The 24532-nt window shown below is 37.4% G+C and overlaps 1 protein-coding gene and 1 pseudogene across 7 annotated transcripts in view; one reads left to right on the top strand and one right to left on the bottom strand.

The window, feature by feature from the left end:
- Positions 1-598, bottom strand: part of LOC309624397 (cytochrome c pseudogene) — an 18506-nt pseudogene extending 17908 nt beyond the window's left edge. Inside the window, exon 1 of the transcript XR_014249924.1 lies at positions 160-598. The product of XR_014249924.1 is annotated as a cytochrome c pseudogene (transcript). The remainder of the gene's footprint in view (positions 1-159) is intronic.
- FBXO4 (F-box protein 4) overlaps positions 1-24532 on the top strand; it is a 354502-nt gene that overhangs the window by 285531 nt on the left and 44439 nt on the right. Inside the window, exon 7 of one of the 6 annotated variants that reach the window (XM_082382437.1) lies at positions 566-14801. The exons of the other annotated variants lie outside the window; for them this stretch is intronic. Coding sequence (XP_082238563.1) covers positions 566-593 — 28 coding nt within the window. The 3' untranslated portion in view covers positions 594-14801. Of the gene's footprint in view, positions 1-565; positions 14802-24532 lie in introns of those variants that run through there. 6 annotated transcript variants of the gene reach the window in all.

The raw sequence follows: 24532 nt of genomic DNA on the forward strand, positions 1-24532 counted from the left end.
GCGGAGCACAGGCTCCAGACGCGCAGGCTCCGTAATTTTGGCTCACGGGCCTAGTTGCTCCGCGGCATGTGGGATCTTCCCAGACCAGGGCTCGAACCCGTGTCCCCTGCATTGGCAGGCAGATTCTCAACCACTGTGCCGCCAGGGAAGCCCCCCTACCTCTAATTTTAATTGTTAAAATAAGTCCCATTTTTTACTTGTCAGGAAAAAGTCTTCTGTTAGCTTCATTGAGAATCTAGTCTGCTGGGGTAGCTCAACATTCATAGTCATTTATCAGCTTCAGCTAGTCAGAACCAGTTGTGTGAACCACAGCATTGGTTTTGACATCTAGGAAAGCACTGCTGTAGGTAGGTAATTTTCCTTGCGCATGTATTGGGAAGAACAAATCTGACTCCATATTGGATCTGTTTCTTTTGCTTTAACCTTTGTATTCTAGTGCTTTTGCTACAAGTTAATCACTAAAGGGATGTTACCTATAGCTTAAAGTATACATAATGGCCCATCTCTGGGAACCCTGCCTCCCATGCCTGAACATTAAGCTAAAATACCTTTGTTTAGCTCACAGAAAACATCCTGACCAGGCCCACCTGTGAATGGCTGCAGGAAAGAAGAAATTAACAGAGGTTCAGAGTCTGGCTGGAACCAGGAGATATTTGCAACAATTTATCCCCTTTGTACTTTACCTCCTCACCTCCCCCCTCTTTGTTCTATGAAAAAAACTAGCATCCAAACTGAGGCAAGATGGTTCTTTGGGACACTAATCCACCATCTTCTCAATCTGCCAGCTCTCCAAATAAAATCACTATTCCTTGTCCCAACAACTCGTCTCTTGATTTATTGGCCTGTCATGTGGCAAGCAGTGTGAGCTTGGACTTGGTAACATACACAGGGAATTTTGTCTTTATGTTCCTTTTAATTCTCCCTTAAGATTAGCTCCAGACTAAATAAAAATGTCTGCTCTATTTGTTATCCAAGGCACAATTCTTAAAAGCCTGCTTCCCACTAAAGAACCTTTCATTTAACTAGGGCATACTTTCGTATAGTCCCTTCCTTCCAGTACTGTTACATCCCCAGGGGTTGGTCCCATTCCCAGTAATTCCACCCCGTTCCTGCTGTCTGCCTGGGGATGTGGAAACAAGTATATGATTAAAACGACCAGTAAAACAAATTTAGAAAATAGACTCTTTCTTGGTTTCAAGAACATGTACAAATGTTTTGGTATAACATAGAGTTAAGAGTAAAAGAAAATTTGTATTAATAGGATTATTAACTATATGAAAAAATATTACTTGGTAAAAAAATGGAAAGAATAAAGCCCTGAGATTAACAATGTGCAAACTAGTTTCTTTGTGGTGGTAGGATGACATATGATTTTCTCCTGCTTTTTTTTTTTTACTATTTTTTCCTGAAATTTGTATTTCCTTTCTTTTAAGGTATTTTCAGTACTCTGATAATCAGGAAGGAAAAAAAAAAACTGATCCCAAAAGGCTAATGTCAGTGCAGTAGACACAGGTTAAAATATTATAATTCAGAATTTGGAGTCTCATTTAATGATATTTATACTACGTAATACTAAAATAATAACAGAAGAAATTGACATTAATAATTCTTTTAAAAAATACATTTATGTAGGCTTCTAAAGAAAAAATTCTTGTTGTTTTCAGTGTTTTTAACAAATAAATAAAAAGAGGACTTTGCAATGCAGATTTTTACAGGTATTAAAGGATTTCTAGAGTCTTATTGGTTTTGGTCATGATTTCATACCATGGTTGTTCTTCCTTATAGTTGTCTATACCTGCTTTACTTTGGATATTTCACTCTGGAAAATGAACATGTTAGTCTTTCCAACTTATCACAGCCTCTCATGGATTCTTTGTATCTGATATTCTACTGTTACTGAGTCCAAGCTCTACTGGTCACCCTACGACAGGCCAATAAATCAAGAGATGAAGTGTTGGGGCAAGGAATAGTGACTTTAGCTGGAAAGCCAACAGACTGAGAAGATGGTGGACTCGTGTCCCAAAGAACCACTTTATCAGAGTTAGAGTTCAGGCTTCTTTTATACTAAAAGGGGAGGCAGTGAAGCTGGTTGTTGCAAACTTCTTTGTGCAGGAATCCTTTGTTCTTGCAGCCGTCCATGCTATAAACCTCCAACAAAACAATTATTTTCTGTTCTGAAACTTTTTATTTCTATATGAATGGAAAATTATTATACCTTTAAAGGCCAGAGCCCTGAGAATGATGTATCATATATATTTCAGGCTCTAGGCAACATTCTTCTACAAAAGTGCAGAGCCAGCATGACTAAGCTCAGGCAACAGAGCACAGGGATTAGAGCTAAAGAAACAGATCCAATATGGAGTCAGGTTTGTTCTTCTCTGTTACATTACCACATATTTAGTTCCACTTTGACCATTGGAAACTCTCTCCTTTCCATACCATCCCCATCTCTCTGGGAGTACTGAGACCTAGAAATTATAATATCCCAAGCTCTTAAAAGTGCAGTTCTCTTAAAGGTGTGAGCTATTTGAAGAGTCAAGCATAGCCTTAGGGGACAAGAGGGCTTTACTCCTACTGTACAATCAATGGGTGATGGGATACTGTTGATTGGCAGCTCTCATTAGATGGAAACAAAAGATTCAGGTCACCGCAACCCTGAATAGTTAGGTTGGACTCTCAGTTCTGTTTTACATCCACTTAGTTCCCTGTCTCTGGACCCTCCTGCTATCTTCTTGAGGGTTGAAGGTTTCTTCTCTCTACTTGGTCTCCCTCCTCTCCCTTTCCGCTAGCAAACTGTTTTTATCTAGATAAGGAACAGGAATATTCTGTCTGTACATATGCATCCGAATATTTCTTGTTTACACCTAGACCAGTGGCTTTTAAACTTAAGAGGCAGGATTTGTCATCTTTGTTTACTTGGTTATTCAGTGATCCCTTTTCCCCAACATCAGCAAGTAAAGGCTAAATAGAAAGAATAAATGCAGGTAAATTCCTTATTGTTTTGAGCTATTAGAAACTGCATGATGCACTGGTCTGGCATCCACTTGCCTTGTAGCTTCACTACTAACTCTTATCCAACCACGCTGGACCATTTGCAGTTCCAGGAATATGCTATGCTGTGTCCTTCCTGCTATTCCTTCTTACTTGCTCTTCTCTTTACCAGAATGATCTTCCCCTTCCTCGTTTTGCTAACTCCTTCAAAACTCAATACCAACATCCTCCTCCAGGAAGCCTTCTCTGAATCTCCATGCTTTTCTCTGCACTTCTAGAACAAGAAGCAAGTTCAGATGGCCCTTGAGGTTAATAGTCTTCTCCTTTGTAATTTGGCAAGTTGCTGGCTCAGCAAGTATGAGTAACTCCCCTGAAGAACAGATGGATGTAGTGCCCAATCTTTGTATGCTGCTCCTTTATAACAAGGCCATTCCCTTACAGAATAGCCCACTGTTACATAGTCACCTAGAGAGCCCCTCCCTTTATAAATATGAAGAGTGTTTGAGGGGCAGACTCCCACGGTCTGTCCTATCGCACTGTGGCTGGCCTAGGCACACCACCCCACGACACAACTAGAACCTAGAGGATCACGTGGTTCTGCTGCTTCTCTGCTAGTAAATTTGTCAGCAACAAGCTCTGTTTTATGTTTCAACCACGTGATGGCTGTGACATGGTCTGGGTGCCCATTGTGCCTAGGTCTATTAGGTGAGCACTTTATATGTTGTAATAATCAATTTATGCATTTGAATTTCCCACTAGATTGTAAATTTCTTGGGGGAAGATAATGCTTTGTTTGTTTTTGTATGCCTAGGATTCAGCACAGTTCTTACAAATAATTGATGCTCAAAAAGAGATTAATGAATATCTCCTTTTATTCATTAAGCCCCATATACATGACTATTATTTTATTGAGCTAATGATTCCCCAGTGCTTCTGTTGAATACAATTCTTGAATGAAGAATGATAATCCTTAATTGAGGAGATTAAGGCCCTATATGTAGATAATAAGGGATGACACTAAATCAAACTGAATACATCAGAGATGTCTCTGATTGCACACAGTTAATATTTATTCCTCATATTTTTTTATGTTCAAGAGCCATTTCTTCTTAAAATTAATTACATGGTCCTGGTTCAGCCAAAATGACCTCTGTAATGACTCATGGATCATTCATCACTCTTGTTTATGAGCTCTCAGAGTAATTTTATTTAAACCTATAAATTATGTGTGTGTGTGTGTGTGTGTGTGTGTGTGTGTGTGTGTATGTACTTGTTTTCTTTTGCTTTATTTCAGACTGAGACTGCTAAAAGTCAAATATTTTCATCTGAGATAAACATTAAGATAAGTTGTGTCTACACAACTTGGCATAACTGGACAGTTGTGTCAGAGAGAATACAATACCAACCAGGAAAACATCTAAGTACCCTTTATTTAATGGGTCACAGGAATCCATAGGAATTCTGATTCTGATAAGTTTCATTCTAATCTAATGGTACACAGGTGTGGTTTCCTATGTTGTAACATTGTTAGTACTGAAAATAATTTTTCTGTGGTATTCACATATGTTTTTGAATATTGGAAAAAATAATATGCAGCCCTTCTAAAGATCAGGGCTCTCCAAACTGCTATTACATGCCTTGGAGAAGGACCCAGGGAAGTAAACTAAAATTATATGCAGAGATGTCAAGCACATCTGCTTGGTGGAATCTTGTGAGAGTAAATTAACATATGTAGTAGGGGACAGTAGGGGGGGAGAATAATTTTAGGAAGAGAGACAGCTAACACTTATAAAGAGCTTAGTTTGTAGCAAGACTTTATGTCTTTATTTATTTATTTGTTTGTTTGTTTATTTTTTGAGCCTTTGCAATAATTTTTTAATGAAGCATATTAAGTTTTTGTTTATGACTACAAGAATGCATATTCATAATAAAAAATCTTGGAGAATACAAGGGAAGCATGAAGAGGGGCAAAAAAAAATCACCCTTAGTTTACAACCAAAGACAATCAATGTCTATATTTGGTATATTTTCTTTTATTCTCTTTTATATCTTGCATTGAATTTTTTGGCTTTGATTTTTATTGTTCATATTATTTCATGAATAGTAAAATGCTAATCATATTTTATTGATTGATAAATAATTTGCATCTATTGATACTGAGTCTTTTTCCTGGACAGAGAGTCTGTACTACTGTAACAGTGAACAACTTACAGATCTCTTTGCATATTTTTTCTAAATAATATAATTTAGTTATCTATTTTATATATAGTAGTGTATATATGTCAATCCCAATCTCCCAATTCATCCCACACCCTCCTTCCCACCTTGGTAACCACAAGTCTGTTTTCTACATCTGTGACTCTATTTCTGCTTTGCAAATGAGTTCATCAGTACCATTTTTCTGGGTTCCACATATAAGCTATATTATACTATATTTGCATTTCTCTTTCTGACTTACTGCATCTCTGTATGACAATCTCTAGGTCCATCCATGTCACTGCCAATGGCATTATTTCATTCCTTTTAATGGCTGAATAATATTCCATTGCATATATGTACCACATCTTCTTTATCCATTCCTCTGTCGATGGGCATTTAGGTTGCTTCCATGACCTGGCTATCGTAAATAGTGCTGTAATGAACATCGGGGTGCGTGTATCCTTTCGAATTATGGTTTACTTCTGATATATGCCCAGGAGTGGGATTGCTGGATCATATGGTAGCTCTATTTTTAGTTTTTTAAGGAACCTCCATACTGTTCTCCATAGTGGCTGTACCAGTTTACATTCCCACCAACAGTGTAGGAGGGTTCCCTTTTCTCCATACCCTCTCCAGCATTTATTGTTTGTAGATTTTTTGATGATGGCCATTCTGACCAGTGTGAGGTGGAAGTAACTGCCAAGGAGCAGAATAAAGAAAAAAGAATGAAAAGAAGTGAGGACAGTCTCAGAGACCTCTGGGACAACATTAAATGCACCAACATTCGAATTATGTCATTATTTAAATTAATTGTCACAAGAACCTGAAGTATAATATGCATATCATTGTCTTCACTTTACAGGTGAGGAAATTGATGCTAAATATTATCTAGCTAATATGTGGCAGAGCAGAGATGTAAATATAAACTGATGATTATTCTTCTACCCTGTAAAATTATTTTACTTACACTGATATGTAGCCTGTAACATGGCTTTTGAAGTTAGGCAATTCCAGATTTACCTTTCTGCTCTACCACTTACTAGCTAGCTGCAGGATCTTGGTTAAATTGCTTACCTCAGCTTGCTTGTCTGTAAAATAAGAATAATAATACTCATCTTACAGCATTGTTGTAAAGCTTTCATGGGACGGTATAATTCAAATCCACACTTCAGCACTTGGTGGTAATATGTCATGGAGACATCTTTTAACCTCGTTTGCCTATACATGGAGATAATAATAATACGTGTCTCTCACGGTTATTGTGAGGATTAAATGAGGTAATCAATGTAAAGTACTACACATACAATAAGTGGCTTGATAATTATTAGCTAACATCACCATCAACATCATCTTCATTACAGTGATCAATAAATTGTAATAAATGAATCTAGCCATTCTTAATGAAATAAATGGTTGAGTAAGTTATTGTTTGGTAGCAGGGCACTGATGGGGTACCTGACTAGGATTAAGAAGTTTATATTTCTTTCTTCTCTTATGCTAGAAAAAAAAAGATATTTATGTGCCATTATAAAAGGCAGGATTATATTTTAAATAAGATACACCGGTTGGAATGCTCTTTCCTGTATATGAATGTCTCACCATCATTTGTATATGGAGAACTAACTGAGCAGCTGAACTGAGGACCGCAGAGGCATCCGTCCCATGGAAGCATAGAGAGCTGAGCTGAAGAGTTCGACATTTGTTAAGTGTGGGAATGTCAGAACCTTCTCCTTTTCATTCCATGCTGATCAAACTACCAACCCTGCTCTGATTTCCTCCACTCTCCTTCCTCTTTGCCTTCGCTTATATCAAGCACAGATACTTCTCTCTTTCCTACTTAAGAGATTTCTTCACTCCCTCTCTGGTACTTTGCATTACAGTTTACCTTATGAGTAGTAGCCTCCTATGTGGCATGATTCCTGGGATGGCAGAAATGCTTCCTGCTCCCAAATACTTCCCTGATCAACCATTGAGCCATGTATTCCAGGGTTAGACCTCTGTTCCCTTTTCTGACCAAACTGGGGACTGTTTAAAAGTTCCAAAAAATGTGACTCATTAGGCCTTATCAGAAACCTATAGCAGTGGTGTTCCAGCAGTGCTTCAAAAATTGATAGGGCTTCCTCAGCAGTCCTCAGATGTAGCAGGGGAGAATGGAGTTGAAAGTGGAGGTAACTCTGGACTTTCCCTTGTGCTGCCTAAATCAGAATGTAACATTTCTATCCACTGGGTATCCCTATAAAATTTTGTTGAAAAAATACTCTTCCACTAGATGTACACTATCAGATACATTCTTAGGCTGAGCCTGTCAGAAGTTGAGACAGGTCCTTTTGTTTTCAGGGCCCTATTACATTAAAAAATGAAAAAACTGCTCAAGATATGGTTAAATTTATATTAAATGTTTAATTTGTCAATGTGACTGTATATATACTGTCATTTGGAGAGAACCTCAAAATGCTAAGTTTGAAGACCATTGTGAATGTCTCACTTTGATAGGTCCTCATCCTAAGTAAGATTTGATGCTGTGAGTTGGGAGCTTATAAAGTGACTACAAGTTTTAAGATGGGATGAGGAAAGGAAAGAAGAGTCCTGAGGTATCTAAGACAAATCACCACTTCTAACTATGATTCTATCTGGTTGACCCTGCTTGAGGTTGCTCTCCAAACCAGGACAAACTTCTCCTGTATTTCCAGATTGTTTTTGAAAAAGCCCTAGATAATCTAACCCTTATTATTGCCCCATCCTGTCTCATCAGGTCTATTAAAACAATTCTTCTCAATACATTGTGGTAGATTAGATTATTCCCAACTATTCTCTCCCTCCCTGTGATAAAATTATTCACCCACACCTTTTTCTGTGCCTTTCAGTGGGTTGAATATGCATCCTCATCCATTGACGTTGAGCTTGGCCATGTGACTTGCTTTGACCAATAGAAAGTAGGTAGAAATATCAGTGTGTGCATTCTGAACAGAGGCTTTAGAGGCATCACAAGTTTCTGCTCACCCTCTTCCACAACCTTCCCTCCATGAGAATAACACTTCCTAGGTGAGAGCTACTCTTTTAGCCTGGGTTCTAGGATGAGAAAATGCATGAAGCTAAGCCCAGGCAAGCCTGCCTGTAGCCCATATATGATGAGAGCAAGAAATAAATCTTTGTGAGTTGCTGAGATAGTTTGTTATTGCAGCAAAGCTGACTAATATGTGCATTTTCTGCTATAAGTGTTTCTGCGCCAACTCTCGGTTTCTCTGTCAGACTTGGAATATCTTTCCACTCTTGTATATTCATTCAAGGTTCTCTTTAAAATTCAAGCCTCTCACAAGTAACAGGAAGGGAGGAAACTGTCCATAAGGTTTCTACTATTATTCAAACCAACAATTGCCCATCCACCTCCAAACTCCCATTGATGACATCACATAATAGAAACACACTATTGGGACTTCCCTGGTGGTGCAGTGGTTAAGATTCTGTGCTCCCAGTGCAGGGGGCCCAGGTTCAATCCCTGGCCAAGGAGCTAGATCCCACATGTATGCCGCAACTAAGAGTTCGCATGTTACAACTGGGGAGCCCGCCTGCGGCAACTAAGACCCGGCACAACCAAATAAATAAATATTAAAAAAAAAAAAGAAACACTATTTAATAACGGCCATATTCAATACCTGTACAAATGCCCTTTCATGTCTTTCTGGATCTATATTAATCTATCTCCATTTGCCATCCTGTGGGCTATGAGACGACATATTTTTGTAATGAATTGATGTCAAAACTTGTGTATGGACGGTAAATACATTATTTATTCAGAAGTGAATTTACCTCACCAACTGTTGCCACTCATTTCTTTCTTCTATCAAAAAATGTATCTGGCACTCTTTGTGGAGCATACTGGATTCCAATTATATGTCAGAAATTTTGTCTTGTGTTCTGAGATAATACCATTGATAATGAGGCTTCCAAATACTCAGTTGAATGGAATGAGTTCTAACAAATTGGATTAGCAAACAGAATAGTTAAGATTTTTGTTTTTTAAAGTTCAGCTTCATCTTGTGTTCCCAGAGGCTCAAGAAACTGACAACTTAAAAAAAAGAACAAAGTAATCTTCCAGTGAGGTTAGTATTCCTAATCAAAACATTCTTTTAGAGATTGGGTCAAATTTTGAAGGATCGATCAGCCAAAAAGTGACTGAATAGAGACAACAGGTTTAAAACACAGGTTTGTGTGATTAGGTGGATGACAGATTTTTAAACATGTATACTCAGTTCACAGCAGAAATTATCTACAAATTCAGCCCTAGAATTTTCCTCTCTATATATCTTTTCTTGTCTTTTTCCTTTCCTTCCTTTTTTATTTTTTTAGCAAATATATTTAAATTCTCTTCAGCTTCTGAGTCCAGTAAATAAACCCTGTTCCCATCTGGAATGCATTCAGATCTACATCATTCTTTGCTGAGAATCGTTTTAGACATTTTAGATATGTCATCTGCATGGTGTTTGAATAAAATCCAGCCCAGGATAAGCATATCCCTTTGTATTATTTCCAAGTCTCACTTGATGTACAGTACTGTGATGTTATCATCTCTGGTGGATCTCCTAACTTTCCCTCAGAAGAGAACTTTGTGACCAGGAAGTCTTCATTGACCTTAGGAAAGCTTTTTCAGCTATTATTTTTTCAACCATCTTTAACCATGAATGATAGGAACTTCATGTAAATTCATCAAAGTTGGGACGACCAACAGTGATAATTATAAAGTATGCTTATTATTTTAATTTAGAAAATATGCTCCAGGTTAACCACAGCACCCCCACACCCGCAAAATACAAAGGTGCCTGTTTAACTAAACAATGTCATTAGAAAAACTTTATTGAATTCTTATGCATATGCAACACCACTGCTAGTGAATGTCTCCATTAATGAAACAGAAACCCATCTAGACAGAAGCCCTTCCATTGCACCATAAAGGGCATCCTTTGTGAATGTGATGGGTCTGAGAAAGGAACACACTTGAGAGGGCTGCAGGTTGGGGGTTTGACTCAGGCTGCAGATAGGGGGTTTCAAAGAATCAAGAGAAACTCATGATGAGGTTTCATGGCCCAGAACCAGTCTCTTAGGCTCCATTATTTTGTTCTTTGAATAGTCATGCTCTGTGCAGAGGTCTTGAAGTTGTTGTGGATACCTCCTGAAAATGAGAGTTAACTGCTCTGGAAGCTCCAGGGACCCCTGAAGGGAGCCCTTTCACCACAATGAAAGCGGTTCTAATGGTTGTAAAGGGATGGGATCTCTGTTCCCTGTGCAGTAGAGGCCTGGCTGATGGAGAGTTTAAGTGGTGTGCAGTGGCAGCATGATTTTTACTGGAATAGTTTCTTGTCTAAAAGGCATTTTTCCTGGCTTCATTGTTCCTAGTTGTGTAGCATACAAATTGTGTAGCATACAAGCCTCTAGTCTTCCTGGAGATTATATGAGCTAATTAATATTCTGCAGTAAATTCCTTACTGCTTAAACCTGCTTAAATCAGACAGAATGGATCTTATTGTTTGCAAACCAGAACCTTGACCTATGAAAGGCTCCTCTCTTCTACTCAATATTCTCAAGCAAATAAATAAACAAACAAAAAAACCCCCATGAATTTCTTTAAATCATATGTTTCCTTGAACAGAGGACGATGAAAGATGAATGGTTTTTGCAAAGAACCTCAAGGACCTCACTCTAGTATATAGACACAAAAACAGGAGAATGACAAAGATTGTAGCTTATCCAAAATGTCTGTGACAGGTATGTACTGAAAAAGGCTTTTGCCCAAAGCATTGTACTATATCAGAAAGCCAATATGAAGAGGGACCATAAAGGCACAGATAGTTCAGTCTCTGATATGAGCTAAAAAAGCCTCTGGGCTGGGAGTCAAGAGTACTGATGTTTAGGATCATCACTGTTAGGAACCAATTATGTGACTTTGAGAAAGTTGCTTAACCTTTCTGAGCCTCATTTTCCTCATTGGTTCAATGTAGTGGTTCGATTAAATGATTGCTAAGACCGCTTTGAGCTATAAAGCTCCACAATCTACACAGAAAGAGGTACAGGGTGTAGAAGATAGAGACATAGAAGCAAACATTTCCAAATTAGCTTCACAAACATTGCCCTTTAATCATACACTTGCATATGTTATGTACACACACATGTTAAATTTTTCCTCAGTTTGAATTTTGAGACTCTAAGAAGAAATATTGGGATGCACACAATGTGTTTTTTTTTTTGCATCAATCAGAAAAGCATCCTTCAAAAAATATACATCTTAATTAGCACATAGTCTTTCCCCATTCTTCTACCACTGCCCCTTGGGAAGAAAAATCTTCCCAAACATTTGGAGAGATGAAGGCGAACAACTGCTTGCTGAAATGCTGGTGGTTCACACTTGGTGATGATTCACAAGGTAGCATCAATATGGCTTTCAATGGCTTTATCTGATTGTGGAAAAGCTGCGCTCATCACGTCATCACTGCTTGTTTCCAAACCTAGGTCTTAAAATGGATAACATTTTGGAGACATGTAGCTCTTTCACTCTTATAACCCACCTGAAGTTGGAGTTCTTACCACAACATCCATGCCAAAAGGTGGACCAACTTGTACCTAGACATTGATGGTGGAGAGTCCTTTCAGGAGGATTTTGTATCACCAAATCAAATTATTTCTCTCCATGGTTTCTCCATGTTAACAACTACCTGTTAGTTCTTTCTCTGAAAACATTTGTATTTGCATCCAGAAATTCCAGGTGTGGTCTTTAGAGCACATAGGGACTTTCTCATTTTGACATTATTAATACAGTCTATTGTTTTATTAAATTCTGAGGTACACTCATTAAGCTCACTTTTGTCTATACTAAAAGTATTTTTAAGTTTCTTAGCTTTCACTTCCTTTTTTTTTGAGCAGAGAAAGGGTTATTGCAGGGCCATTCAAGGAGAACAAGTGGCTCAAGCCCCAAAAATCCCCAAACTTCTTGTAGCTATGAGATACATTTTTGACCCAAATTAAAAATTTTGCATAATCTCATTACATTTATTTCAATAAATTTTATTTGCTTTTTAAAAATAATAATTCTTATTAAAAATAGAAATGCACATGACATATATATGAAGAATATAAATAAATCACCAAAAAACAGCTACAAATTATCCAAAATCTCAATACCCCAGAACAACTTTATGATATTTGTTAAACATGATTCCAAATATAGCTCTGTATATGTGCAGTTGGGTAAATGAATATATAGATATATTCAGGAAAAAAATAGTAGAAATATAATCATACTATGCATACTATTTTAAAACTAACAATATAAAAATATATTTTGACCTTTAAAAAGGAAAATAATTAAAACAGAAGTTAGTTGTGAACTTCAAATAAGTATTTCTTTATGCAAGACAATTTATTTTTCTTTTAAACATTTTATCAAGAAGGCACTGTTTTTTTTTTATACAGCAGGTTCTTATTACTCATCAGTTTTATACACATCAGTGTATACATGTCAATCCCAATCTCCCAATTCATCACGTCACCACCCCCATCCCCCCGCCGCTTTCCCCCTTTGGTGTCCATACGTTTGTTCTCTACATCTGTTTCTCAATTTCTGCCCTGCAGACCAGATCATCCGTACCATTTTTCTAGGTTCCACATATATGCGTTAATAAATGATATTTGTTTTTCTCTTTCTGACTTACTTCACCCTGTATGACAGTCTCTAGATACATCCACGTCTCAACAAATGACCCAATTTCGTTCCTTTTTATGGCTGAGTAATATTCCATTGTATATATGTACCACATCTTCTTTATCCATTCATCTGTAGATGGGCATTTAGGTTGCTTCCATAAGCTGGCTATTGTAAATAGTGCTGCAATGAACATTGGGGTGCATGTGTCTTTTTGATTTATGGTTTTCTCTGGGTATATGCCCAATAGTGGGATTGCTGGATCATACAGTAATTCTATTTTTAGTTTTTAAGGAACCTCCATACTGTTCTCCTTAGTGGCTGTATCAATTTACATTCCCACCAACAGTGCAAGAGGGTTCCCTTTTCTCCACGCCCTCTCCAGCATTTGTTGTTTGTAGATTTTCTGATGATGCCCATTCTAACTGGTGTGAGGTGATACCTCATTGTAGTTTTGATATGCATTTCTCTAATAATTAGTGATGTTGAGCAGCTTTTCATGTGCTTCTTGGCCATCTGTATGTCTTCTTTGGAGAAATGTCTATTTAGGTCTTCTGCCCATTTTTGGATTGGGTTGTTTGTTTTTTTAATATTGAGCTGCATGAGCTATTTATATATTTTGGAGATTAATCCATTGTCCATTGATTCGTTTGCAAATATTTTCTCCCATTCTGAGGGTTGTCTATTCGTCTTGTTTGTGGTTCCCTTTGCTATGCAAAAACTTTTAACTTTCATTAGGTCCCATTTGTTTATTTTTCTTTTTATTTCCATTACTCTAGGAGGTGGATCAAAAAAGATCTTGCTGTGATTTATGTCAAAGAGTGTTCTTCCTATGTTTTCCTCTAAGAGTTTTACAGTGTCTGGTCTTACATTTAGGTCTCTAATCCATTTTGAGTTTATTTTTATGTATGGTGTTAGGGAGTGTTCTAATTTCATTCTTTTACATGTAGCTGTCCAGTTTTCCCAGCACCACTTATTGAAGAGACTGTCTTTTCTCCATTGTATATCCTTGCCTCCTTTGTCATAGATTAGTTGACCATAGGTGGATGGGTTTACCTCTGGGTTTTCTATCTTGTTCCATTGATCTTTGTTTCTGTTTTTGTGCCAGTACCATATTGTCTTGATTGCTGTAGCTTTGTAGTATAGTCTGAAATCAGGGAGTCTGATTCCTCCAGTTCCATTTTTTTCCCCTCAAGACTGCTTTGGCTATTTGGGCTCTTTTGTGTGTCCATACACATTTTAAGATTTTTTGTTCTAGTTCCGTAAAAAATGCCATTGGTAATTTGATAGGGATTGCATTGAATCTGTAGATTGCTTTGGGTAGTGTAGTCATTTTCACAATATTGATTCTTCCAATCCAAGAACATGGTCTATCTCTTCATCTGTTTGTATCATCTTTAATTTCTTTCATCAGTGTCTTATAGTTCTCTGCATACAGGTCTTTTGTCTCCTTAGGTAGGTTTATTCCTAGGTATTTTATTCTTTTTGTTGCAATGGTAAATGGGAGTGTTTCCATAATTTCTCTTTCAGATTTTTCATCATTAGTGTATAGGAATGCAAGAGATTTCTGTGCATTAATTTTGTATCCTGCAACTTTACCAAATTCATTGATTAGCTCAAATAGTTTTCTGGTGGCATCTTTAGGAATCTCTATGTATACTATCATGTCATCTGCAAACAGTGACAGTTTTACTTCTTCTTTTCCAATTTGTATTCCTTTTACTCTTTTTCTTCTCTCATTGCCATGGCTAAGACTTCCAAAACTATGTTGAATAATAGTGGTGAGAGTGGACATCCTTCTCTTGTTCCTGATCTTAGAGGAAATGCTTTCAGTTTTTCTCCATTGAGAATGATGTTTGCTGTGGGTTTGTCATATATGGCCTTTATTATGTTGAGGTAGGTTCCCTCTCTGCCCACTTTCTGTAGGGTTTTTATCATAAATGGGTGTTGAATTTTGTCAAAAGATTTTTGCATCTATTGAGATGATCATATGGTTTTTCTTCTTCAATTTGTTAACATGGTGTATCACATTGATTGATTTGCATATATTGAAGAATCCTTGCATCCCTGGGATAAATCCCACTTGATCATGGTGTATGATCCTTTTAATGTGTTGTTGGATTCTGTTTGCTAGTATTTTGTTGAGGATTTTTGCATCTATATTCATCAGTGATATTGGTCTGTAATTTTCTTTTTTTGTCGTATCTTTGTCTGGTTTAGGTATCAGGGTGATGGTGGCCTCAGAATGAGTTTGGGAGTGTTCCTTCCTCCGCAATTTTTTGGAAGAGTTTGAGAAGGATGGGTGTTAGCTCTTCTCTAAATGTTTGATAGAATTCACCTGTGAAGCCATCTGGTCCTGGACTTTTGTTTGTTGGAAGATTTTTGATCACAGTTTCAATTTCATTACTTGTGATTGGTCTGTTCATATTTTCTATTTCTTCCTGGTTCAGTCTTGGAAGGTTATACCTTTCTAAGAATTTGTCCATTTCTTCCAGGTTGTCCATTTTATTGGCATAGAGTTGCTTGTAGTAGTCTCTTAGGATGCTTTGTATTTCTGCGATGTCTGTTGTAACTTCTCCTTTTTCACTTCTAATTTTATTGATTTGAGTCCTCTCCCTCTTCTTCTTGATGAGTCTGGCTAATGGTTTATCAATTTTGTTTATCTTCTTAATGAACCAGCTTTTAGTTTTATTGATCTTTGCTATTGTTTTCTGTGTTTCTATTTCATTTATTTCTGCTCTGATCTTTATGATTTCTTTCCTTCTGCTAACTTTGGGTTTTGTTTGTCTTCTTTATCTAGTTCCTTTAGGTGTAAGGTTAGATTGTTTATTTGAGATTTTCCTTGTTTCTTGAGGTAGGCTTGTATAGCTATAAACTTCCGTCTTAGAACTGCTTTTGCCACATCCCGTAGGTTTTGGATTGTCATATTTTCATTGTCATTTTTCTCTAGGTATTTTTTGATTTCCTCTTTGATTTCTTCAGTGATTTCTTGGTTATTTAGTAACGTATTGTTTAGCCTCCGTGTGTTTGTGTTTTTTATATTTTTTCCCCTGTAATTCATTTCTAATCTCATAGTATTGTGGTCAGAAAAGATGCTTGATATGATTTCAATTTTCTTAAATTTACTGAGGCTTGATTTGTGACCCAAGATGTGTTGCATCCTGGAGAATGTTCCGTGCACACTTGAAAAGAAAGTGTAATCTGCTGTTTTTGGATGGAATGTCCTATAAATATCAATTAAATCTATCTGGTCTATTGTGTCATTTAAAGCTTCTGTTTCCTCATTAATTTTCTGTTTGGATGATCTGTCCTTTGGTTTAAGTGAGGTGTTAAAGTCCCCCACTATTATTGTGTTACTGTCGATTTCCCCTTTTATAGCTGTTGGCAGTTGCCTTATGTATTGAGGTGCTCCTATGTTGAGTACATATATATTTATAATTGTTATATCTTCTTCTTGGATTGATCCCTTGATCATTATGTAATGTCCTGCCTTGTCTCTTATAACATTCTTTATTTTAATGTCTATTTTATCTGATATGAGTATAGCTACTCCAGCTTTCTTTTGATTTCCATTTGCATGGAATATCTTTTTCCACCCCCTCACTTTCAGTCTGTATGTGTCCCTAGGTCTGAAGTGGGTCTCTTGTAGACAGCGTATATATGGGTCTTGTTTTTGTATCCATTCAGCAAGCCTGTGTCTTTTGGTTGGAGCATTTAATCCATTCACGTTTAAAGTAATTATCGACATGTATGTTCCTATGACCATTTTCTTAATTGTTCTGGGTTTGTTTTTGTAGGTCCTTCTCTTGTGTTTCCCACTTAGAGAAGTTCCTTTAGCATTTGTTATAGAGCTGGTTTGGTGGTGCTGAATTCTCTCAGCTTTTGCTTGTCTGTAAAGGTTTTAATTTCTCCATTGAATCTGAATGAGATCCTTGCTGGGTAGAGTAATCTTGGTTGTAGGTTTTTCTTCCCTTTCATCACTTTAAGTATATCATGCCACTCCCTTCTGCCTTTAGAGTTTCTGCCGAGAAATCAGCTTTTAACCTTATGGGAGTTCCCTTGTATGTTATTTTTCATTTTTCCTTTGCTGCTTTCAATAATTTTTCTTTGTCTTTAATTTTTGCCAATTTGATTACTATGTGTCTCGGCGTGTTTCTCCTTGGGTTTATCCTGTATGGGACTCTCTGTGCTTCCTGGACTTGGGTGGCTATTTCCTTTCCCATGTTAGGGAAGTTTTCAACTATTATCTCTTCAAATATTTTCTCCGGTCATTTCTCTCTCTCTTCTCCTTCTGAGACCCCTATAATGCGAATGCTGTTGTGTTTAATGTTGTCCCAGATGTCTCTTAGGCTGTCTTCATTTCTTTTCATTCTTTTTTCTTTATTCTGTTCTGCGGCAGTGAATTCCACCATTCTGTCTTCCAGGTCACTTTTCCATTCTTCTGCCTCAGTTATTCTGCTATTGATTCCTTCTAGTGTATTTTTAGTTTCAGTTATTGTATTGTTCATCTGTTTGTTTGTTCTTTAATTCTTCTAGGTCTTTGTTAAAAATTTCTTGCATCTTCTCAATCTTTGCCTCCATTCATTTTCCGAAGTCCTGGATCATCTTCACTATCATTATTCTGAATTCTTTTTCTAGAAAGTTGCCTATCTCCACTTCATTTAGTTTTTTTTCTGGGGTTTTATCTTGTTCCTTCTTCTGGGACATAGCCCTCTGCCTTTTCATCTTGTCTATGTTTCTGTGAATATGGTTTTTGTTCCACAGGCTGCGGGATTGTAGTTCTTCTTGCTTCTGCTGTCTGCCCTCTGGTGGATGAGGCTATCTAAGAGGCTTTTGCAAGTTTCCTGATGGGAAGGACTGGTGGTAGGTAGAGCTGACTGTTTCTCTGCTGGGCAGAGCTCAGTACAACTTTAACCCGCTTGTCTGCTGATGGGTGGGGCTGGGTTCTCTCCCTGTTGGTTGTTTGGCCTGAGGCAGTGGAGCCTACCCGGCTCTTTGGTGGGGCTAATGGCTGACTCTGGGAGGTATCACGCCAAGGAGTACTTCCCAGAACTTCTGCTGCCAGTGTCCTTGTCCTCACAGTGAGCCACATCCATCCCCACTTCTGCAGGAGACACTCCAACACTGGCAGGTAGGTCTGGTTCAGTCTCCTATGGGGTCACTGCTCCTTCCCCTGAGTCCCTATGCACACACTACTTTGTGTGTGCCCTCCAAGAGTGGAGTCTCTGTTTCCCCCAGTCCTGTTGAAGTCCTGAAATCAAATCCTGCTAGCCTTCAAAGTCTGATTCTCTGCGAATTCCTCCTCCCATTGCTGGACCCCCAGGTTGGGAAGCCTGACATGGGGCTCAGAACCTTCACTCCAGTAGATGGACTTCTGTGTCTAAGTGTTCTCCAGTTTGTGAGTCACCCACCCAGCAGTTATGGGATTTGATTTTACTGTGATTGCACCCCTCCTACCATCTCATTGTGGCTTCTCCATTGTCTTTGGATGTGGGTCATCTTTTTTGGTGAGTTCCAGTGTCTTCTTGTCGATGACTGTCCAGCAGCTAGTTGTGATTCTGGTGTTCTCACCAGAGGAGTGAGAGCACGTCCTACTACTCCGCCATCTTGGTTCAGTTGGGAGACAATTTTTTCTAAAGTTAAGAAAAAGAAATGAAAACTCTTAGGGATGGAGTCATATGAATTTTTTACTATATGTTTCAATTTTAGACAGTATCAATTAAATTACTGCTTTAAATTATGTGAAAAGGCAAAACTATGGAACATTAAAAAGATCAGTATTTGTAAAGTGGGCCAGGGGATGGAGTGGGGAGGGAAGAATAGATGGAACACAGGAGATTTTAAGGGCAATGAAACTATTCTATATGATCCTGTAATGGTGGATACATGTCATTATACATTTGTCAAAACCCATAGAATGTACACCAAGAGTGAACTCGTATGTAAATTACAGACTTTAGTTAATAATAATCTATCATTTTTGGCTCAATTGTCACGAATGAACCACACTAATACAAGATGTTAAAAATAGAGGAAACTGTGTTTAAGGGGAGGGGTATATGAGAACACTCTGTATTTTCTGCTCAATGTTTCTGTAAACCTAAAACTACTTTTTTAAAAAAAAGGCCATTAATTAAAAACAAAAACTAACAAAAATAGATCTAAAACATTTTAAAACCAAAATAGATTATTCAATTTACAATTATGTATCTTTTCCCTAATTCCAAATGTTTATAAACTATTTTCTTAAAGTCTAAAGAGTTTATAACATTTTTATTCTATTCTTCATCCACCAATGTATTATTCGTAGGTTTATGTTTAAATGAATTCAATGCTCAAACTCAGTCCTTTCCATATATACACTACCAAATGTAAAATAGATAGCTAGTGGGAAGCAGCCACATAGCACAGGGAGATCAGCTCGGTGCTTTGTGACCACCTAGAGGGGTGGGATGGGGAGGGTGGGAGGGAGGGAGATGCAAGAGGGAAGAGATATGGGAACATATTGTATGTGTATAACTGATTCACTTTGTTATAAAGCAGAAGCTAACACACCATTGTAAGGCAATTATACTTCAATAAAGATGTTTAAAAACAAAAAACAAAAAAACAACTCAGTCCTTTCTTCATACATTCCCAAGTAGAGTTCTTTATTTTAAATTATCCTTTAGTTGGATATTTTATTTTCAAGGAGAATTCAGAGGAGTGAGTTTTCTTAACATCATTCATGTCTCAGAATGAAGGTTCTGCCTTTATTCTTTCTCAACAACTTGGCTGAAATTAAGATTCTTGGGTCACTATCATTTTCTCAAATTTGGGGACAAGTATCCTTTGTCTTTGAGAAGTGAGCATCACTAGAGAGAAAACTGAGCCAGCCTGATTCTTCCCACTTGAAGATGACTTACTTTTTGAAATTCAGTAACTAGAATATGTTTTGATATCTAAAATTCTCTTGAAATTAACCTTGACATTCAGTAATTAGAATGTGTTTCAGTGTCCAACCTTCCGCTTCAGTTTTTCCTGGCACACAATGTAAAGAAAAGTTTAGCTCCCTGTTTCAAAAATGAGCTATAAAATTTAGCTCTACACATATTTCTTTTTACACTTATTACAGCTTCTACTTTGAGAATAACGTTATCCTTATGTTAGATAATTTTAATCTATTATCCACATCTTTCATCTTCTTTCTAATAGCTTTGATCTGTCTGTTTCCTTACAGCCTGTGAAAATCTTTGGAGCTCCTGAGTCTGTCATTTGATACTCTCTAATCCTCCATATTTGATTTTCTTCATCCTCAAATTGGATGAGCATACCTTCTATATCTTCTCCAAGTCATGATAAACATTGGCTAGGACAGAACCCTGTTATAAGCTTAGAGACTTTGCTTTTTTTAAAAAGTTGATTCAATTGAATTAACTGTACTTTAAACAGTACCATATTATCCCATCGTTTGTTTATACACAATGTTATAATGATAGATTTTGTCAACTGTCTTGGTAAAATTTAGATTTCCATCAATTGCTTCTCTCTGTTCTGTTAATCAAGTAACCCTATCAAAATAGGAATTCATCACTTTTTGGTGAATCCCTAGTAATCTCTGCTTTTACTTCTAGGTGCTCACCAACTGTTTCTTCAATAATGCTTCCTAAAAGCTTAATTGAGATTGACATCACCTTACTAGTTAATATTTTATAGAAATGACATCTTAGTCTTTTTGAAAACCTGAAGATATTTCCCTGTCCTGAGTCTTCTAATAATATTCCCATTCTCAATGATCACCAGTAAAGGCTAACAGTCTTACAAGTTTGTTCTCTAAAAAGCAATGAGCTTGGGCCAGGAAATAAAGACTCATTTTGATTAACCATGCCATAAAGATAAGAAGAGAAGATCCAGATTTTGAATCTGCCTCTGAAACACAGTTTACCTTATTATCCCCCAGTTGTCTGGTGCTTGTTGTCTCCCCAGTAAACTGTAAATTCTTTGAGGACAGTGGCAGTGTTTTACCCATTATAGAGTCCTCAGAGCTCAGCACAGTGCCTGGCCCACCGCAAGTACTCAATAACTAGCTGTAGATTGAATGAATTACTGAAGTATTGATAGTTTGGAAATATAAAAGGTAGGCTTTTGTGGATGGGGCTAGCTACTGACCAACCAACCATCACAACATTATTTCTCTAAATGAATTATTTTCCCAGTTATAACTAACCAATTTTCATAATATGACTCATTTTTCTTTTAAATATTTTCTCAGATTTGCTTGGGGGATTTTCACAGGGGAAATTTTGTAATTTCATAATCTTCACTTGAGCCCAGCAACAGACCTGCAATATAAAGACAGAAAGGATGAACAAGTGACAACAGAGGAACTAATGAGAATCAAGAAAATTACCGGGCATTATTTGGTGAAAGATTATTCTACTCACATGGAGCATTATGCTAAATTTGAAGACAAACCAAAACATAAAACTGCACTGCTAAATAGGCTTACATCAAACTCCCTCAGACCAGGGATCTTGGGTTGTGTGTGGCTTTTCAACATCCAATGTTTCTTTTTCATGACCTTTCATCTTGGCAGTATTAATATTGGCCTTGTTAAAAACAGGACCCCATATAGCGTCCTTGAGTGCCTTTTGGTGAATATAAATTGCAGCAATGATTCTAAAGGGACGTAGCTGTGCGTACCACAGGCATGTCTTATTGTACTGCTAATTGCAGCCATTTGGAGAATAAGAATTCAGATGAACCACATTTTGTCTAGAAACTGAGGTTGGCTTGCTGCAGATTGCCTTCCTTCTGTCTGGTTTCTAAGAAGAGGGATTAATCTGGAATCTTCATCATTTGTATCTCCTCTAATGATACTATACAATTTATAAGTTCCAAGGTTCTGTCTTGACAGGCATAAGAGAAGAAAATAAACCATAGAAAATTAAGAACACATTCCTAATTTATAATACCTTTCACTAGAAAAAGGTTACTGACTGGTAATTCAATAGAAAAGCTGCAGGACGTAACTTTTCATTCCCATTCAGGTACTCACACATCTCTCAGTAACAGATGGAAAATAAACTTCACACCCAACCTCAGACCACAGCTCCTTCTTGCACTGAAACAACCTGTTCTGCTTATTAGAAAGCCAGATAGCTGCTGTAGACTGTCTGCTATGCCAAATGCTGGAGAATATTTTAGAGTCTTAAGAATCCACTGTTAAAAGGGAACCTTGCAGCCAGCCATGGGAGCCTTCATTATCTCATTCATGGGAGGCCTATTTCCAAACCTGAGAAATCAGAAGCCACATGTGGAATCCAGTGAATGGATGGAATTATTTGGAAATGCAGCTGCAAGGAAAAGAACTCAGCCTGATGACACCACAAAGGCCCAGTGTGGGAGTGTTAAATCAGTTGAAACTGCTGAGAGTTCTAGACAAGTTGTTGAAAGAGGATGTCCACAGATTCTGCCAAAGTGGCATGAAAAATAAAGGACAGTTTGGAATATCTTTATTAATAATATTATTGCTATTTTTGTATTCTGGGAAGGAAAAAAAGCCAAAATTAGTGGCAAAGTTGATGAATTATAGTATATGCTTAAAGAAATGAAGCTTTGTTTCTTTCAGAACATTTAATTTTATAGCTGCCAGGCCTGCTGGTGTGAACAGATGTGGCCGTTTACCATTCCCAGATGAAGGCACCATGAGCTTCCTAATGAGAAGCTCACGAAGTACGTGCATTGGGACTCTTCATTGGCTCTGCAAGCCATTCTTTCCCATCAACAGGGATTTTTCCATTTCTGAATGGTCACAAAGTCCAAATAAAAAAGGCCTAAAGCATGAGGTGAAACGTTAGCTATATAAGGTATCATTGTTGCCAATCCTTACATATTTTAAATCTTTACAGGACAAGTGTTATAAGCCTGATCTTCCATGAATTTGCTTTGAATTATTATAGTTAGATTGAGATCTTAAATTTGGGAGATGCCTTAATTCAATCTTAATTCAAACAGGTACATGATGCAGGACTACACACTCAATCCTAAAAAGCAGGTATCCCACTTCTGTTCATATTTCTATCTGTGCCAGGAAATCTACTTTTCTTTTTTTGATTGTTGCCACTTTTCCTCACATTGAGCCAAAGTATTACTTTTATAAGCAAGGTGTTGTTCTAAATAATTTAGAGATGGCTTTTTTGGTCCTCCCAACACTATGAGGTAGATAGTAATAGCTCCATTTTATTGAAGCACAGTGAGGTTAAGTAACTCATCAGAGCATACACAGCTAGTAAGAGGCGGAGCTGGGATTCAAAATGGGGTGGTCTTGCCCCACATGCTATGCTTCCAAGCACCATGCATATTGCCAAAATTTATCACTCTCTAGCTTTGAGATGCATTGCCATGCTGCTCTTCCTATCAACATCTGGCATTGCTTTTAATGGATTCTGTAAATATGCAAGTTAAGCAATTCTGTAAGAAGTCTAAGGAGAAGGAGCAAGCACAAAAGAACATTGCCTGTATTTTTGAAAACTGTACACCATTTATTTTCTTCCATTTATAGGATGGAAGTTAGCAGGAGGAGGATTTCAGCTCATCATAAATGAGCAAATAAAACTTACTTTTATTAATTAATATTAATATTCTCCGCTCTGCCAAGGTACAATGAATCACTTGAGGTATCTAAGCAGAGACTTCAAAACAATAGGTCAAGGGTTGCTGTTGAGGGGATCCTGGGATTTGGCCGTGAATTGGGCTCAGTGACCTCAAAGGTTCATATGATATAGTTTTCACAGATACACACACTCATTGGATAGCTAGAAGGTATCTCTCATTTATCATCATGCTCTAAACCTGCCAGATTTGACCTGGCCTCTGTAACATTTTGTCATTTAGGGTTTGCTGGGATTCTGATGAATGAAAACAAACCAAATTACTCCTCAAATTACAAAAAGGTTAAGGCAAATTAACAGTGTAGTATTTTGGTACCCCTTGAGCACAACAAATTGGACAGACTTTAATAGTATCTTAGATTCATGAGGCCTAACAAAACTCTTTTGCAATTGCATTTTAGGAACCACTACTGCTGACTCAACTGCAATAGCTAATGTGTCTAACTGGGCATCTAGACGTTTTAGTAGCACAAGGCTCTATTTCAGAAATTTTTCATCAAGGTTTTGAGGGGTTTCAAGATCTTTCCAACTTGCTGAACTTTTGGCAAATTATTGTCTAAAATGCATTCTTATTTTTGCCTCCATGTGTCTCTCAAAGAGATGGCTTGGGAAAGTTTTGGAATTACTAGAGGGTGTTAGATTTAAACCAGGATTTGACTCCAGGTTCGATATGTTCCAGGGTAGAAAGAGCCATTCCTGTTACAATGGATTTAATTTAGAAATGTCAGGGGTAATTCAGCCAAAGGCACAAATTCCTATCTTTAATCGAAATATTTCTGCAAAGGAACGCTAAGAATCCAACCCTCTGTTGAAATTAACCTTTGAAAAGAAGGATTTTAAAAGGGAAGTCCTGGATTTCCAGTAGCAGGTTTTGATCAGGTCTTATTTAAATGCTAGGATTAACTTTTAATTGCTATTATTCCTTGACTGCTCACAAACATTTTCTATTTGCTGAGCAATTAAAGAGGGGAATTCAAGCCACTTTTTCTCAGGGGCAGCA

The sequence above is a fragment of the Balaenoptera borealis genome, assembly GCF_965194805.1.
Source record: "Balaenoptera borealis genome assembly, chromosome: 2".
Classification (NCBI taxonomy): domain Eukaryota; kingdom Metazoa; phylum Chordata; class Mammalia; order Artiodactyla; family Balaenopteridae; genus Balaenoptera; species Balaenoptera borealis.